This window comes from Erinaceus europaeus, chromosome 7, assembly GCF_950295315.1.
Source record: "Erinaceus europaeus chromosome 7, mEriEur2.1, whole genome shotgun sequence".
Lineage (NCBI taxonomy): Eukaryota > Metazoa > Chordata > Mammalia > Eulipotyphla > Erinaceidae > Erinaceus > Erinaceus europaeus.
In genome coordinates, this window is record NC_080168.1 from 28,603,394 (window position 1) to 28,621,483 (window position 18,090).

The 18,090-nt window shown below is 42.2% G+C and overlaps 1 protein-coding gene across 1 annotated transcript in view; it reads right to left on the minus strand.

Annotated features, from left to right (window-relative positions):
• Nucleotides 1–2,712: 2,712 nt before the first annotated feature.
• The window catches only part of NRP2 (neuropilin 2), a 143,530-nt gene continuing 128,152 nt past the window's right edge, over nt 2,713–18,090 (minus strand). The window contains exons 16-17 of the mRNA XM_007520196.3: nt 11,522–11,572; nt 2,713–6,018 (exon numbers count right to left, since the gene is read on the minus strand). Of these exons, the coding sequence (XP_007520258.1) occupies nt 5,714–6,018; nt 11,522–11,572 (356 nt within the window). The 3' untranslated portion in view covers nt 2,713–5,713. The remainder of the gene's footprint in view (nt 6,019–11,521; nt 11,573–18,090) is intronic.

Consider the following 18,090-nt stretch of genomic DNA (forward strand, 5'->3'; position numbering starts at 1 on the left):
TATTAGATAGGACAGGGAAATTGAGAGAGGGTTGGGAGATGGAGAGAGAGGCAGACACCTGCAGACCTGCTTCACTGCTTGTAAAGTGGACCCCCTGTGGGTGGGGAGCAGGGGCTCAAACCCGGGTCCTTTTGCTTGGTAATATGTACACTTAACCAGGTGTCCCAGCCTTCACTCTTTCTCATTCTAAAACATATATATATATATATTAAAAGTCGGGCCCAGTGTCACTGTGCATTCATGAGACTGGGTTAATTTCCAGCAGTCTGTAAAAAAAAAAAAAAAGAAAGAAAAGTTTTCTTTCCGAGAGATGCTTTGTATTCATTATGCTGTATTCTCAGTGTGGTTTACTAAAAAAGCAGATATTTTATTTAATATCCTTAACATAATCCTCGCACATCAGAAATAGCCAAGTTTTGTGAGTATGAAAGCAAGTAACATAAACATCACACCTTTTATATCTAGTAATTTTCTACCAAAGCTACATGTTTATAGGTTTCCTTGTTATGACCAGTCCTTCTTATTGTATGTGTTTGATTTTATCTTTTCTGTCCCCTTCATTGGGATGTTAAGGTCCTAGAGCTAACAAAACTAGGATGTTATCAAAAACATCTTTTAAAAAGGTCTATTTTATGGCAGAGAGACAGAGAGAAGCCAGAATACCATTCTGGTGCACAGCTCAGGGCCTTCCATCTGCAAGTCTAGCATTTTACCATGGAGCCACAGCCTGGGCTGCTCAAACATTTTCTTTTTAATTTTTTTTAAATTATTTATTTATTTTCCCTTTTGTTGCCCTTGGTTTAATATTATTATTATTGTTGTAGTTACTATTGTTGTTGTAATTCATGCCATCGTTGTTAGATAGGATAGAGAGAAATGGAGAGAGAGAAATAGGATAGAGAGAAATAGGATAGAGAGAAATAGGATAGAGAGAAATAGGATAGAGAGAAATAGGATAGAGAGAAATAGGATAGAGAGAAATAGGATAGAGAGAAATAGGATAGAGAGAAATAGGATAGAGAGAAATGGAGAGAAGACACAGAGGGGAAGAGAAAGAAAGACAGACACCTACAGACCTGCTTCACTTGCTGTGAAGCGACTCCCCTGCAGGTGGGGAGCTGGGGGCTCGACCTGGAATCCTTAAGCTGGCCCTTGTGCTTTGTGCCACATGTGCTTAACCCACTGTGCTACCTACCGCCTGACTCCCTCTCAAACATTTTCTAATCGCTGAACTGAATTTCCTTTCTGTGAGTGAGCAGAGTATTAGGATGGGGGCATGTTCAACTCCTGTTCATCAATTTTCACTAATTTGAGTCTCTGATTTGTGTGTGTGTGTAAAGTTTATAACAAGACTTTTTCCTTCTCCTCACTTGCGTAGTATACCATTTAGCAATGTATTTGACCTGCTATCTTTCTCTGACCAAATTATAGTTCGTTTTGAATTCAATACTCAATAGGTGGAAAGATTCTTATCACGTTATGAGGTCAAACTTTTTTTCCTTTCACTCAGATCATAGATGTATTGCTATATATCTCTCTCTATATATATGTATAATATACTATATATTGTCACCAGGGTTATTGTTGGGACTCTGTGCCTGCATAGTGATGGCACTACTCCTGGTGACCCTTTGTCAGTCAGAGTTCAGGGCACCAGTATGTAGGGCTAGCTTCGCGACGGGAGACAGATGACCAGGGACACATGGCTGAGCTGAGCAGCAGTATTTCTTTATTGACGTAGAACACAGTGCAATCTAAGCTATCTCTAATCACAATCTTCTCCTTCTCTATCTTTCCTCTCTCCTCCAGCAGAAGAGTCAGGCACCAAGGAAGTACTTACTATATGGGGCGGGGAGAAGGAAGAAGCTCGAAAAGGCAAGGACTAAACCAAAATCTCCCAGAGGCAGGGGGAGTGAGACCAAACCAATGTAACAGAATGACCATGTAAAAAGACCACAATGTCAAGCAATGTAACAGAAGGGATCCCAGAAGCAGAACTAGAAGCATACCTACAACCCTTTATTCCTTCTTTTCTGATAGAAACAGAGAGAGAAACTATAGCACTGCTCTACTGCTTGTGAAGCTTCCCCTCTACAGGTGTTGGTGGACTTGAACCCAGATTCTTGCACCTGATGTGCCATCACTCAGGCTCTACACCGGAAGTTCTGAAACATTAAAATGCATTAGAACACTTTGGAGGGCTTGTTAAAACACAGCTCCATAGGGCAGTCTTCAAGATCTGGGCTGCAGCCCCAGAATACTCATCAAGTTTCCAAGTGACACTCATGCTGCTTGTCTAGGGACCTCACTTTGAGAAGCCCTGTCATGAACCTTGTTATCACCAGAGACATGGACAAGCAAGTTCTGAGTAGAAAGGAAGTGGTAAAGAGTTTAAAGTTGCAAGGGACTGGAGATGGTGAGGAAAGTACTCTATCTACTGGCCAAGTCTTTGAGTTGAAGCAGCCCATTTGCTCATGTAATGTAGTCTGTCACCCGCCCTGATCATATTTTTGTTTCTTTAATAAACTCACTGGTCAGTCAACCTATTAAATCCACTTTGTCCCAAGAGAATGACCAAATATCCTGGTTTCTTTGCCACTGAGTGTTTTTTTTTTTTTTTTTCCGACTTGGAACACCTCAGGCAAGTTGAGACGAGTGGGATCACCTTGGGCCTCAAGTATTTTTGTCATCAATAACACACAGAAAAAAATCTCTTCTGGTATAATGTTTATTTAAATAGTAATCTTAAAAAGGCTTTATACAAATAATATAAACACAGTTTGACATTGTTTATTTTATTTTTTTTTTACATTGAAGAATCACAGTACAAGCTCTCAAGTTCCCGTGATCTGGCTCAGCCAGAGAATGGTCGAATACCTTTAACTGCAAACTCTGGAAAAGTTAACCTTCCATGTGACAGCTTAACCTTTTCTCTTTTTCTTTTTCTTGCCATTCAAGCTCATTCCTCGGACCCTCATCCCTGTCAACTCCCCAGCTGCACATAAGAGAGAAAGCAACCCTGTGGCCCTGTCGAGAGCCTAGTCCGGAAGAGCGTGGAGGTAATTTGTCATTCAGTACAAGGCAAATAAGGAGATCAATACTGTGAAACTGGGCTTCCCAAAGGGAACAACTCAAGGAGATGGGTCAGCTAGCTTACCTGCAGATACAGACAACAAATGCACCAAGGTGTCCTGTGGTCCTGTTCTCCAGGGGCCCAGCTGCCTTTCTGTCTGATAACAGACCAGCCTCCCTTTAGCATTGGTGAGGTATCTACAAGTCAGCCCCGAGGAGCTTGCTTTTGTTCAGCACTCGGGGTCCACTCAGGGCCTCAAGCCAGCCAATGGTGAGGATAACTACACGACTGTTACAGGGATGCAGGCTGAGTTTACAGAAGTGAACTGCAGGACTGGTCTGTGGAGAATTATAAAATAGACTACTGGCTATGAGTGGGCTTGGATCTCAGCAACAAGCTTTTGAATTTCTCTTCTGCAGGCAACTTCTGGAAACCCTTAGGACTTGCTAGCTTCCTGAACACAGAGCTACAGGGGGCGGTGAAGAGGAGGATGGCTAATTAAAAACTTGCTTCTGCTGTGTGCCCAGCCCTTAGGCTTGACAGCTTTACTTTTCACCTCTAACTACCACTGTGCCAATGAGTGCTGAGATCAGCAGTTACACTTGGGGGGGCCCTAGGTCAAAATCACAACAACACCACTGAGTCCCACATGACCATTCACATACACAGTAGATACAGAGAATTCAAAGGTTCACAAAGACATACACACACATATATATATGAATAAATAGCTGTCAGTATGAAGTCTCCCTCCCTGCATAGAAAACACTGTGACATTGCCATTTGAACTAGCATTTCCATAAGTTAACATTTAAAGGAACCAGCCAATCCCATTCACCCTTCCCCTTTCACCTGGGTATGAGACAAATGAAATCGTGGGTGACCATAGCAGCAAAAAATGGTCTGACAGTTTACTACTGATTGATGCAGTAGGCCGCGCATACTGGTTGGGCTTTACACATTTCCAGTACACAGGAAATCTTTAGGAGTTAGAACAAAATCAAGACCTGCATCTTGATGCAGACAATCTTATCCTTCACACATTTTCACTCTATTCCTAAAGTCTCCCCATTTAGACAAGTGGGGAGGTATCTAGGGCTTTGACTACCATTTGAGGAGCAGGGCTCATACCATTAGCGGGATAATCGGTGAGTTGGGAACAGGGAGAGGTGGGGAACAGGAGAGAGAGCCAGTTGGGTTCAGGGAGGAGGAATGCCTTAGTGTGTATGGTGATAACTGGTTTCTACATAGAGGGAAAATACACTTTCTCTTCTTTTTTTTCAAGGCACTTAATAAAAAACACATAACTAGATGCATATGTGTGTGTGTGTGTGTACGTATGTGCACAATTGTGTAACAAATAGGTCTCACTGGGGTTGAAGCAGTGCCATCAGAATTTTGGTTCCTAGGCTTGCAGGCCTCTGGTTCGGCATGTGTACATACAAGTTTTGACTCTCTTAAAAGGCTGAGGTGGTTGTAACCCCAAGGAGAAATCTATATTTACTCAAGAGATCCTTCTCCTCAGCTTTTGTCCCCACTTGATCAGAGACTGTACTTCTTTCCCATTCTCCCCACCCCTCCCCACTTTTCCCCTTTCATCAGCGGTCAACTAAGACCTCACTAAGAGAGAAATATACCAATAGCCTGCGTTTCCTCATCCCCTCTCTGAGAATATCAGACAGGTTATTTTCTGGGGCTTAGCAACTAGACAAAAGTGAGAGAGAGAGAGAGAGAGAGAGAGAGAGAAGGAGATGGAACGTGTGTTAGAAGAACAAAGAGTAGGGGGAAAAAAGTGAAACCACACCAGAGGCCCCATGATGTAGCCTTGCAGCCACAAATTCTGGGTCTAGACTTGATAAATGGCTCCTATTCACAAAGCACATTAAGGCTTGTCCGCTTCTAACATGGAGAGGTGCTTCAATGGATTCTGATGTGTCAAGTTGCTTTCTGGTTTGTTTTAAATCACATAGAAGAAAGAGCTGTTGATGCTGACCCTAAAATGGCAAATTTCCCCTGGATAAAAAAAGTTCAAGGCAACAACATCCTACTTAAACGCTAGGACTGGAAATGGCAGCTCGTAGAGTGGGCTAGCAGAACCTACACCACAGAACCTCCTGGAAGTCATGAGATGGTCAGAAAGTGGAATAAACTGGACGGACTTTTTTTTTTTTTTTTTTGCTGAGCTTTTTTTTTCTTTTCTTTTCTTCCATAAAGATGAAAAGCACCTCTGCTTTTCAAGTGTTGATGAGAAAGTGGAGAATAATGAGCACTGCTCTGCTTCTCTATTGGGCACGTCATTCTCCTCTTCTCCCTCTTTGAATTGCTCATTGGCCGAAGCCATAAAATAGAATTAGAACCAACTCACCGACAAAACAAAACTGTTATTACCCCAAAGAGAAGAGCCCCCCGTCTTTATCCCAGCAATGATTAAGCCACCATGGTCCTTCGTGAGTCGGAACCCCTGCACGGCTACGTGTCCCCTCCTCCCTCGCCTCGGCCTGTCCTGTCCACACCTTCGGCAATTCTGGATCGGTTTGATCGAGATTATGGCGTTCGGTTTCCAAAGGAAAAACAAAAATGTAATCTTCACTAGCCCCTCCTGTTGGAATGAAACGTCAGATGTGATTCGAGTGCAATCCGTCAGGCCTCCGAGCAGCACTTCTGGTGGTTCATCTTGACCTTGTGCTTGAGGCCGTCATAGAGCTCAAAGTTGTAGTTCTCCAGCGTGGTGCAGCTGCGGGAGCTCAGGCCCGAGTAGGAGCAGGTGCAATAGAGCAGGAGGCCTGCACACGTGGCCCCCAGGAGGACCCCCAGCGAGCTCATGGCAATGATGGTGATGAGGATGGGGTCCAGAGTGTACAGCCAGTTCTTTTCTTTGTCGGTCGAAGGGGCCCCGGACCCGGAAGTCGGGGTAGAAGAATTGCTCCAGTCCACCTCGTACTCATCTGTACAAACAGAACATCAGAGGTTACAGATCCTGCTTACTCAGGGTGAATGACAGAATCTCCTTCCGTAGCATCGTGTGGAGTATCCTCGAGTACACTGAAGGCAGTGGGATTCTGGGAAGTCACGGCCTGGCTTCCATGCCAGCCCCAATACATCCTAGCTGTGTGACTTTGTGCAAGTAATGTGACCTCTCTTTGCCTTAGCTCTCTCATCTGTAAAATGGGAATACTAATACAAATCCATCCTGCTGGGTTGTTAGGGAGGTCCAATGAATATTTGTAAGGTGTTTGGTGCTAGTACATAGTAAATACAGGGCTAAGTACCTGAAATTAAAATAATTTGACTCATATTAGGTATGTCCTAATTTTTTATTTCATAGGACAGAGAGAAATTGGGGGGGGAAATAGGCAGAGAGAGAGAAAGAGACACTTTCAGCACTACTGCACTGCTTGTGAAGCTTCCTGCCTGCAGATGGGGGTCCCAGGGTTTGGATTCAGGTGTAGTGCATGATAATATGTGCACTCAACCTGGGGTGCTACTGCCTAGCCCTGATGATATTCTGATTTTCACAGAACCTTCTGGGAGGTTTGGAGCACCCAGAATGGCCCTGGACACCCCCCCACCCATTTAAAAAAATGTATTTTTTGCCACCAGGATTGTCACTGGGGCTTAGTGCCTTTATGACAATGTCACTATTCCTGGAAGCTTTGTTAAAAATATATATATATATGTATATTTATATACATATGAATTAATGTGTATATATAATGAATTAATATATATGTTTATATCTATCCTATAGGATATCCTATAGGATAGATATAAACATATATATTAATTCATTATATATACACATTAATTCATATGATTATATCTATCCTAAATGAATTAATATATATGTATATGCATATATATACATATATATTAATTCATTTAGGATAGATATAAACATATATTACTTTAGGATAGAAGCAGAGAAAAATTAAGAAAGAAGGAGGAGGTAGAGAAGGAGAGAGAGACACACACACTTACAGCACTATTTCATGACTCATGAAGCTTGTCCCCAGCACCTCGCATGTATGTGGGGCCCAAGTGCTTAAACCTGGGTCCTTACACACTGTAACTGGCCATGCTTGACTGGCCAGCCCCTCTAGCAGTGTTTTTATTGTTATTACTTTTCTTTCTTTTTATGACAGAGACAGAGAAATGAAGAGAGGGAAAGAGAACAAAAGGCATCTGCAGCAATGCTGCACTGATTGTGAAGTGCCCCCTTGCAGGTAGGGGGCTAGAGGCTTGAAACTACATCTTCATCTATGGCAACATTTGGATTCTACTGGGTGCTCCACTGCCTGGCCTGCTGGACACCCTTATTTCTTTGCCTCCTCATCTCTCACTTCTGTCTGCTTTAAATAAAGTCAAAAGACAGGAAGAACTAAACTTTGACCAGATGAATTCCCTAGTTCAGCATCATGCCTGGCTATGAAAGCAGTGGTTGTCTTTCAAGTCAACAGAACTCACTTGATATATATTGTACCTGTGGTTATGAGGCCCCCCTCCCCACCCTTGCCCTGGATTCATATAGTGAAGCTCTAAACCCTTAGAAAATCAGAACAGGACCTTCTTTGGAGAAAGGCTTTCAAAAGGGCAATCATGTTAAGATGAAGCCTTTAAGGAAGGCCTGCATCCAAGATGATTGATGTGCTTGTAAAAGTTGAAATATGGAGACAAGACTCAGATGAAAGAATGTTTGTGGACATGGAGACAGTCTAGCACTAGCCAAGGAGAGAGGTGTAGGACACATTCTTTCCTCAATGTCTTCTGAAAGGCTCAGTCCAACTGATACCTATCACTTCCAAAATAGTGAGAAAATAAAGTGCCGTTTCTTTCCTTTTTTTGCCTCCAGGGTTATCACTGGGGCTCAGTGCCTACACTATGAATTCACTGCTACTTTTTCCCTTTTGTTGCCCTTGCTTGTTAATTTTTGCTTTTATTATTGTTGTTGTTATTGCTGTCATCATTGTTGGATAGGACAGAGAGAAATGGAAAGAGGAGGGAAGACAGAGAGGGAGAGAGAAAGACACTTGAAGACTTGCTTCACCACTTGTGAAGCGATCCCCCTGTAGGTGGGGAGCTGGGGGCTTGAACCCGGATCCTTATGTCGGTCCTTGCACTTAGTGCCATGTGCGCACAACCTGCTACACTACCACCTGATCCTTAAAGTGCTGTTTCTTAAGCCATTCAGTCTATGGTACCCAAGTATTATGGCAGCCTTAGAGAATCAACACATCTCTCTAGTGCGTCCAAAGTCTGATCACAGCAATGGCTCTTAAAAGAAAAAATCCTCAATAATCCCAAGAAGACCTCAGGATAATATGTTTCGTTTATTCAGGGTGGACATTGAGGCTTAGAAAAATTAGGTGGCTAATAGCAATCAGGCAGGAGCAAGGAATTAAAGCCATACAGATTGGAAGAGAAGAAGTCAAACTCTCCCTATTTGCAGGTGACATGATAGTATACACAGAAATACCTAAGGAATCCAGCAAGAAGCTTTTGGAAATCATCAGGCAATACAGTAAGGTGTCAGGCTACAAAATTAACATTCAAAAGTCAGTGGCATTCCTCTATACAAATACTAAGTTAGAAGAAGTTGAAATCCATAAATCAGTTACTTTTACTATAGCAACAAAAACAATAAAATATCTAGGAATAAACCTAACCAAAGAAGTGAAAGACTTGTATACTGAAAATTATGAGTCACTACTCAAGGAAATTGAGAAAGACACAAAGAAGTGGAAAGATATTCCATGTTCACGGGTTGGAAGAATTAACATCACCAAAATGAATATACTACCCAGAGTCATATACAAATTTAATGCTGTCCTCATCAAGATCCCAAGCACATTTTTTAGGAGAATAGAACAAATGCTACAGATGTTTATCTGGAACCAGAAAAGATCTAGAATTGCCAAAACAATCTTGAGAAGAAAGAACAGAACTGGAGGCATCATATTCCCAGATCTCAAATTGTATTATAGGGCCACTGTCATCAAAACTGCTTGGTACTGGAACATGAATAGACCCACTGACCAGTGGAACAGAATTGAGAGCCCGGAAGTAAGCCCCCACACCTATGGACATCTAATCTTTGACAAAGGTATCCAGACTATTAAATGGGGAAAGTAGAGTCTCTTTAACAAATGGTGTTGGAAAAAATAGGTTGAAACATGCAGAAGAATGAAACTGAACCACTGTATTTCACCAAATACAAAAGTAAATTCCAAGTGGATCAAGGACTTGGATGTTAGACCAGGAAGTATCAGATACTTAGAGGAAAATATTGGCAGAACTCTTTTCCGCATAAGTTTTAAAGACATTTTCAGTGAAAGGAATCCAATTACAAAGAAGACTAAGGAAAGCATAAACCTATGGGACTACATAAAATTAAAAGGCTTCTGCACAGCTAAAGAAACTACTACTCAAACCAAGAGACCCCCTCAGAGAATGGGAGAAGATCTTTACATGCCATTCATCAGACAAGAGGCTAATAACCAAAATATATAAAGAGCTTGCCAAATTCAAGAACAAGGAAACAAATAACCCCATCCAAAAATGGGGGGAGGACATGGACAGAATATTCACCACAGAAGAGATCCAAAAGGCCAAGAAACACATGAAAAAATGCTCCAAGTCTCTGATTGTCAGAGAAATGAAAATAAAGACAACAATGAGATATCACTTCACTCCTTTGAGAGTATCATACATCAGAAAAGGTACCAAAAGCAAATGCTGGAGAGGTTGTGGGGTTAAAGGAACCCTCCTCCTGCACTGCTGGTAGGAATGTCAATTGGTCCAACCTCTGTGGAGAACAGTCTGGAGAATTCTCAGAAGGCTAGAAATGGACCTACCCTATGATCCTGCAATTCCTCTCCTGGGGATATATCCTAAGGAACCCAACACACCCATCCAAAAAGATCTGTGTACACATATGTTCTTAGTAGCACAATTTTTAATAGCCAAAACCTGGAAGTAACCCAGGTGTCCAACAACAGATGAGTGGCTGAGCAAGTTATGGTATATATATATGAATAGTACTCAGCTGTACAAATGGTGACTTCACCATTTTCAGCCAATCTTGGATGGACCTTGAAAAATTCTGTTAAGTGAAATAAGTCAGAAACAGAAGGATGAATATGGGATGATCTCAGTCTCAGGCAGAAGTTGAAAAACAAGATCAGAAAAGAAAACACAAGTAGAACCTGTACTGGAATTGGCATATTGTGCCAAAGTTAAAGACTGGGGTGGGTCGGGATGGGGTGTGGTGGAGAATACAAGTCCAAAAAGGATGACAGAGGACCTAGTGGGGGTTGTATTGTTCTGTGGAAAACTGGGAAATGTTATGCATGTACAAACTATTGTATTTACTGTTGAATGTAAAACATTAATTCCCCAATAAAGAAATTTAAAAAAAAAAAAAGAAAAATTAGGTGGCTAGGCACTTCACTCAAGGTCCTAGAGTGAGTAAGCAGTAAAAATAGACTCAGGATCAGACTTTCTGCACCTCATGACTTGCTGTTTCTACCTCATCATGTGCCTTTGCAGCTGGAGCCCCTGCAGCTTTCCTGAGGAGTCCTCTGCACAGCTTTGTCCATAAAAGGAGTGTTCAAGTGGATTTTGCAGGGGTAGTCTGCATTCAGTTAACAAGGTGCTGTTTGGGTTAGTCACTCTGTTTCTATAACCACACTTGAAATGTTTGATTAAGGTCAGGTTAAGAGCAGCGGCTTTATAAACTGCTCTTCTTAAAGGCATCAATCTTGGGCTTAGGCTGTTCTTTGAGTGGAACCTGGGTGTTGAGTCTCTTAGAGATCAACTCTGGCACTCAGGGGTCCACAGAGATCTGTGTTGCTGAGCTGAGGGAAGAAATTACATGTACATGTTTGCTCAGTGGCCCTCCAGTCAGGACTTTTGAATCATGGGAATCTGAAGGAGGGGGACTAGAAAAGAGAAAAAAAAAGTGAGATGGGCACAAGAAGAAAAGTAAAAGTAATCTAAAACTTGCTCCTGCTTGGAGTCTTGAGAAGTGTGAGAAAGGAGCCAGGAAACTGGAGACCACAGCAGACTGGGGAGAATATTCCTGTTTCAACTCATTTACGAAGGCCCTTTTGGGGGAGAAGGTCAGTGAGTTCAAGGAGTGTCATTATACTGGAGTCTGACTTGCACTCCTGAAGGGTTTCTCCTGACTTGAAGCTTTCCAATGTTGGAAGTTACCCAAGGAGGGGAGCTGTTTCAGATTAGGGAGAGGGAAACTCCATAAACTTTCTAAAATCTCTTAACTTTGACGTCAACAGAGCAATTGATAGCTTCTTCACTCCTCTCTGGCTCCTTTTCACTTCTAGTTCTGATGGATCTTTCTAAGTTCTGGTCCTCCAAGACATTATTTTTGTTGACATCTTTATCACCAGTCTTGAATTTCATGATTATCTTTTAAATTGTAGCAACACTCACCATCAATTTCATCTTCATAACCCTCTCTCCCATGTAGTTCTGGGATGTCCACTGTAATGAGAAAAATAAATAAATCAATCAAGTTACAACCAACTATACTGCTCTGGCTAAAAGACAGAGAATGACTCCCCAGTATGACAACCTGCAAAAGAACCCTGTCTGCTTCCAGGCCATTTGGTCAGTGTATGAGTGGGTTCTTTCCCCTTCAAATGATTTATTTTCACTTTTTTTTTTAAAGATTTTATTTATTTATGAGAAAGATAGGAGGAGAAAGAACCAGACATCATTCTGGCACATGTGCTGCCGGGGATCGAACTCAGGACCTCATGCTTGAGAGTCCAAAGCTTTATTACTGCACCACCTCCCAGACCACTTATTTTCAACAACCATCAGAAGAACAGAAACAGTGAGAACATTTTTTTAAAGATCTTTTTTTTTTCTCCAGGATTATTGTTGGGTCTTGGTGCCTACACTATGAATCCACTGCTCCTGAAGTTTATTTTTTTTCCTTTTGTTGTCCTTATTGTTTATCATTGTTGTGTTATTGTTGTCGTTGTTGTTGAATAGGACAGAGAGAAATGGAGAGAGGAAGGGAGGACAGAGAGGGGGAGAAAAGACAGACACCTGTTGACCTGCTTCACCGCTTGTGAAGAGACCCCCCTGCAGGTGGGGAGCCGGGGGCTTGAACCGTGATCCTTAAGCCAGTCTTTGCACTTTGCACCATGTGCACTTATCCCTCTGCACAACCGCCCGGCACCTACTAAGAACATTTTTTAATGCCAAGCAATTCCTTACTATAGTCTTATAATGACTGTTACTCATTACCAATATTAAGTCTACATTTGATCCGAGGAACTTCAGTGGCATCTGATCCTCATCATCAGTTGCCGTGACCAAGGTGATCATTCAGTATAACATACTGCTGTGCCTTCAGATGCACAGTGCACAGGAAGTGGATACGAAATACCAAAGAGACTTGGTCTTCAAATAGATATCCTATAAATGTCATAATACCTATCCACCTCCACATATTTGTGCTAATATCTCATTTTTCTTCTTTTGAAGCCATCCCATATGCCTCTGTTGTTGTTTTCAGCATCTCTCTTTCTATTTTTGAGATCTCTTACTTCTTTCTTAGTGTTCTCTAATTCATCTTTGATCTTGCTAACCCTGTTTTCTGCCTCACTTATTCTGTTCTCTTTCCCTCCTATTGTTTTCTGTAGCTCGGCTATTTTGTTATCCTGTTCTGGTACTGTATTAGCTTGTTCAGCTAGTTGTGCTCTTAGTTCAATTATTTCAGATTTCTGCTCTCTAAATTACCTCGAGATAATTAGTGTTTTATTTCAGAGTTTCATTTGGTCTTCCCCCATTTCTGATTATATTACTTTCAAAAGCTTTCCCTCATTTATAATATAACACTAGTGCTTGGATGCTGTCCTCATTCTTACATGTTTCTACCTTTGGGGGGCTTTTAAGTGGGCTTTTTTTTCCTCATTCATTTCTCCAATGTTTCTTCTTGGTTTAAGCATAGTATATGGTGTGCTATGAGGTCCCTCTCTCAATACTTTTCAATCCACTAATCACACTTTTCTGGATTGACTTGTGTCTAAGTAAGGTAGTAAGAGTTCACAGTTTTGGAAATTAACAGTTGTTTCAATGTTATCTCAATCTCTAAAGTGAAGCACAGTGGCTATTAATTCCTTTTATATTCTTCCCTGCAGGCTATGGGAGCCTGAGGACTTTTTAACTGTAAGTAGATTTTTTAGCTTAATCACTACCTTGTTTTTAATTTTCTAAGTCTAGTCTTTCTCTCTCTTTTTAATGTTTTTATTATCTTTATTTATTTATTGGGGGAGAGAGATAGAGAGATACCTGAAGCACTACACTACCACTTGTGAAGCTTTCCTCCTGAAGGTGTGGACTAAGAGCTTGAACCCTGCTCCTTGCACATTTTACTATGTGTGCTCAACCAGGTGTGCCACCACTCAGCCCCAGTCTAGTCTTTTTTCTTCTTCTTTAATTTAGGTCAAACACCCATATCCAATCTAACTATCCCAGATTAGAGTAGAGCTAAGAAAATTTACTCTGAATTTTCTTCAGCATTATCACTGTCTTATTCTTTTATTTTTTTCTTTATTGCCACCAAGCATATCAGTGGGGTTTAGTGTCTACACTATAGATACACCACCGTTGGGCACCATATGCTGGTCCCAGTTCGGGGTGCCAGATTTTGGGCTAGCTTCATGGGTGGGAGAGAGACAACCAGCTCATGGCTGAGCTGGGAATGCAGTTCAATCTTTATTGACGAGCGGGGATGTAGTTAAACAATCTTTATTGATGAGGAATGCAGTGCAAGCTAGCTCTAATCACAATCCTGTCCTATATATATCTCCTGAGGCAGAAGTGTCAGGTCAGAAGAGGATGTTCATAGAATAGGGGGTGGGGAGAAGGAAAAAGCTCACGAACCAATGGGGATTAAACCAGTGCAGGTCTCAAAACAATGATTATGTAAATAGACCACAGAGTTAAGCAGGGGGAAGCTGACGTACTGCCCAACACACCACTCCTGGGGGGGGGGACAATTCCCCCTGCCTTCAGTTTTACATGATAGGCCTGAAAGAAATTGAGAGGGAAAGGAAAGAGATGAAGAAGGATAGAGAAAGAGAGACATCTGCAGTACTGCTTCACTGCTTGTAAAATCTCTCCCTTGCCCTGCAGGGACCAGGGGGCTGGAACCCCTCTCCCTGTGCATGGTGATGTGTGTACCACTACTGCCTCCCCTAATATCTTTTTCTCTTTTTATGATATTTCCTGGGGGAAGGCTACTCTATTCACTGTGTTGTCTACCTTTTAGAAATCAGAGCCAGTGAAAATTACCTGTCTAAAATAGTCAAACATTAAGAAAAGAGAATCATATGTGGTGAAGAGCAGGGTCCTATAATTTCTTATCTCACAAGTTAATTATGCTTGTCCCCAGTGTTGGTCAGATTGAAAAGTTTAGGAGTTTCATTCAACCCAAAGACAAGCAAACAACACTGTCACCAGCACTACAAATTGATTTTCAAAATCCAAGTCCCCAAGAGTTAAAATATCATACAAATGGGGATAAAAGCAAACTTCAAGCAAGCCTGAATTCCTCTCTCATCAGCACAGAATTTCAGGGGAGAGCTACTTGGCCATGACCTGAACTGAAGATCTATCCATCACAGCCACACTTGAAATTCAGTCTTTTTCTGGAGGCTGTGGTTTTAATCATGTTCAAAATTCCATTTCTGGCTAAAGTGCCCTTGGTTGCTAGAAGGAGCACACACACAAATAAGTTTCCAAGACCCTACTCAAAAGGATCAACACCGTGTGGCACTAATCTGTACCAAATCCAGCCTGTTTCTGGCATATTTGAGGCACAGCAACTGGCATCTGCAGGCTATGCCAATTTCCTCACCTCAATGCCCACCCCCTGGATTATTCTCCGGGTCCCTACAATGCAGACCGACTGCTTCCTTGGAATGAAGACGTGTGCATGAATCAGTAAGAGGTAGGTGGTGTCTGTCATAAGGATCAGCTTGAGCTTGTGAAGGTCAAGGCAGTTTTCTTTTAACCTCATGGGGTTAAAAAAAAAAAAAAAACCTCATGGGAGAAAGCCATCACATTTCCAACAATTAATTGCTTTGATGGGATGCTCATGTCTTTTTTTTTTTTTTTTTTTTTTTGCCTCCAGGGTTATTGCTGGAGCTCAGTATCTGCACTATGAATCCAAATGCTCCTGGAGGCCATTTTTTTTGCTTTTGTTGTGGTTGTTGTTATTATTGTCATTGCTGTTGTTGTTGGATAGGACAGAGAGAAATTGGGAGAAGAGGGAAGCCAGAGGGGGGAGAGAACGGCAGACACCCACAGACCTGCTTCTCTGCTTGTGAAGCACCTCCCTGCAGGTGGGGAGCTGGGAGCTTGAACTGGGATCCTTGCACTGGTCCTTGCACTTCCTGTCATGTGTGCTTCACCGGCTGTGTCACTGCCCGGCCCCCTGCGCATACATCTTAACATCTTTACAGTTAAAAGATGCAGACCAGTAGATGGAGTATATGAGTCAGCCTGGGATGAAAACTGTAGGGCTATACAGCCAGTGACTTTGGGGCCAAATTCAGCTTTTGCTTTTAGGGCTTTGATCTCTGCCAAGAATGTGATGAGTTCTTGGAGGCTAGAATGCCATCTTGCTCCATCTTACAATAGGACACTATTGATCAAGGGGGTTGAAAAGAGGTGGATGGGGCATTGATCTTGGAGGAAAAAGGATAAGAGGATGATAATGACTATGAGGAAATTTTGTCTGAGGAGATCACAGTCTGTTGTCTCTGGAGGAAGAGGATTGGATGAGGTGACCTCCCAAGAACTGGGCCCTTTCTACACTTCTATGGAACTGATTGCCCAGATGCAGCTGAGGTTTCTGCACCTGGGGAATCAAAGGCTACTTAAGGTGAAGATGAACACTTTAGAAGCTTGGCTTATTATTAATATTTTTGTATAATCACTTCTCCCAGGAGTTTGGGTGAGTGGGAAGTGGTTGGGGAAAAAAGGTGGGGGGAGGAGATAAGTTAATCAACATTTTCCAAAGCACATCTGTTCACCAAACTTTAAAGTAAGAATGGTACACTGGGATAAATCCAAATAAAAAGGCAATTTACTTTGATAGGAGTTTTCTCTGGCCTTCTTGCTCACATTCTTGATATCTGTGTTCCATTAGGAGTTCTCTTTCTCAAAATCCCCTCTGCCCTTCACAGACCACTTTCCTTTGCTGTTGTTGGGTATGGTGGAGAAGCCACAACCTATTTCCTCTGGATGTTGGTGAGGGAGAAGTGTTGTTCTCCTACTGGTGTCTGTAATTGTAGCATAGAGGAGGCAAGGGCAGTGGAGGCGAGAGGAGTGATAAACTAGCAGTTCAGGACAGAGTGGAGACAGCCCCTCCCTGGGGAGGAGAAGCCAACACTGAAGGGTTGAAACCCAGCTGGGAAAGTGAGTGAAAGAATCTGAGACTTGGAATTTTGGACTTGGAATCTGGGACTTGGAATTTTGTTTTGATCTTATTTTGTTTTCAATAAAGAAAGTCTTGGTGAGGAATGTCTAGGTCTCTCTTTGAGTGTGAGATGAGAGATGAGGGTGTGGAATGAGGCATACCTCTAGGAGAACACAGCTCAGGAATGGGTCTTAACATCCACTAATCTTTACTTTTAAGTCTGTGCTAGAATGACCCTAGTTCCTCCTGGCCTCTTGTACACATTCAGCCTCAGGCCAGTTTGGCTGCAAGGCCTGGATTTCCGCCCCCCCCCCCTTTATTGGGGTGGGGGTGGGGGGAGGGATTAATGGTTTATAGTTGATGATCAAATACACATGAAACATTTCTCAGTTTTTCACTTAATACTATTAACCATCCACCGTAGGTTCTCTTCTTCCATCCTGTTCCAAGACCTGAACCCTTCCAGCTGACCCCAGAGTCTTTTACTTTGGGGCCATACACTAACTCCAGTCCAAGTTCTGCTTTGTGTTTTCCCTTCTGGTTTTAATTTTCAACTTCTGTCTATGAGTGGGATCATTCCATATTCATCCTTTCCTTTCTGGCTTATCTCACTTAGCACGATTCCTTTGAGCTCCACCCAAGATGAGGTGAAGAAGGTGGATTCACTATTTTTAACAGCTGTATAGTATTTCATTGTGTGTATAGACCACGGCTTTCTCAGCCACTCATCTATTGTTGGACACCTAGGTTGCTTCCAGGTTTTGAAAGCCTAAGTTCTGACTTTCAGTATTGGATTAAGGTCAAAGGAAATTCCACTCCTCTTTTCACCTCCAGTTCTACACTCAGGTTCTCTGGGTGTGGACAAGGAACTACCACTATATCATCACTGCCCCATCCTAAGAAGGAAAATGGTCATAGACACTAGTGGGCTGGGCACAGACGTATACAGTTTACCTACATTCTGGTTTTCCACTTAGATGGGAACTTGACAGAACTTCTCATGATCTTGAACCAATCTGGTGGTCTGAAGTTTGGAAATAATGCCCATCACATTCTTCATGATGGTCATTACTCAGCAAGGGAGGGCAGATTTACATTATTCTCCAAAGTACAGTTGTCATTAGCCAACTAGGCAACCAGTCAACTAGCCATCTACTGAGTTTTCTAGAGCAGGGATAGAGTATATGAGTAGGTAACAGACAGGACTTGTATGTGAGAGTTGCCAGGTTTCATCCTGGGTAAAGCAATGATTAGAGTTGGGTGCCTTTCTGGTCAGTAACAAAAGAGATTCCTAAGTTCCCAAGTGTCATGACAAGAATTTTGAGAAATGAACCTCCACTGGGGTAGGATTCTTCAATCAAGGTCCTTCAATGTGTTTAAGAAGCAAAAGTTGGGGACCAGGCAGTGGTGCACCTGATAAGAGTGCATATATTACAGTGTGCAAGGACCTGGGTTCAAGACCCTGATCCCCACCTGAAGCAGGGCAGCTTCACGTACAGTAAAGTAGTGCTGCAGATGTTTCTATTTCTCCCTCTTGATCTTTCCATTCCCTCTCAATTTC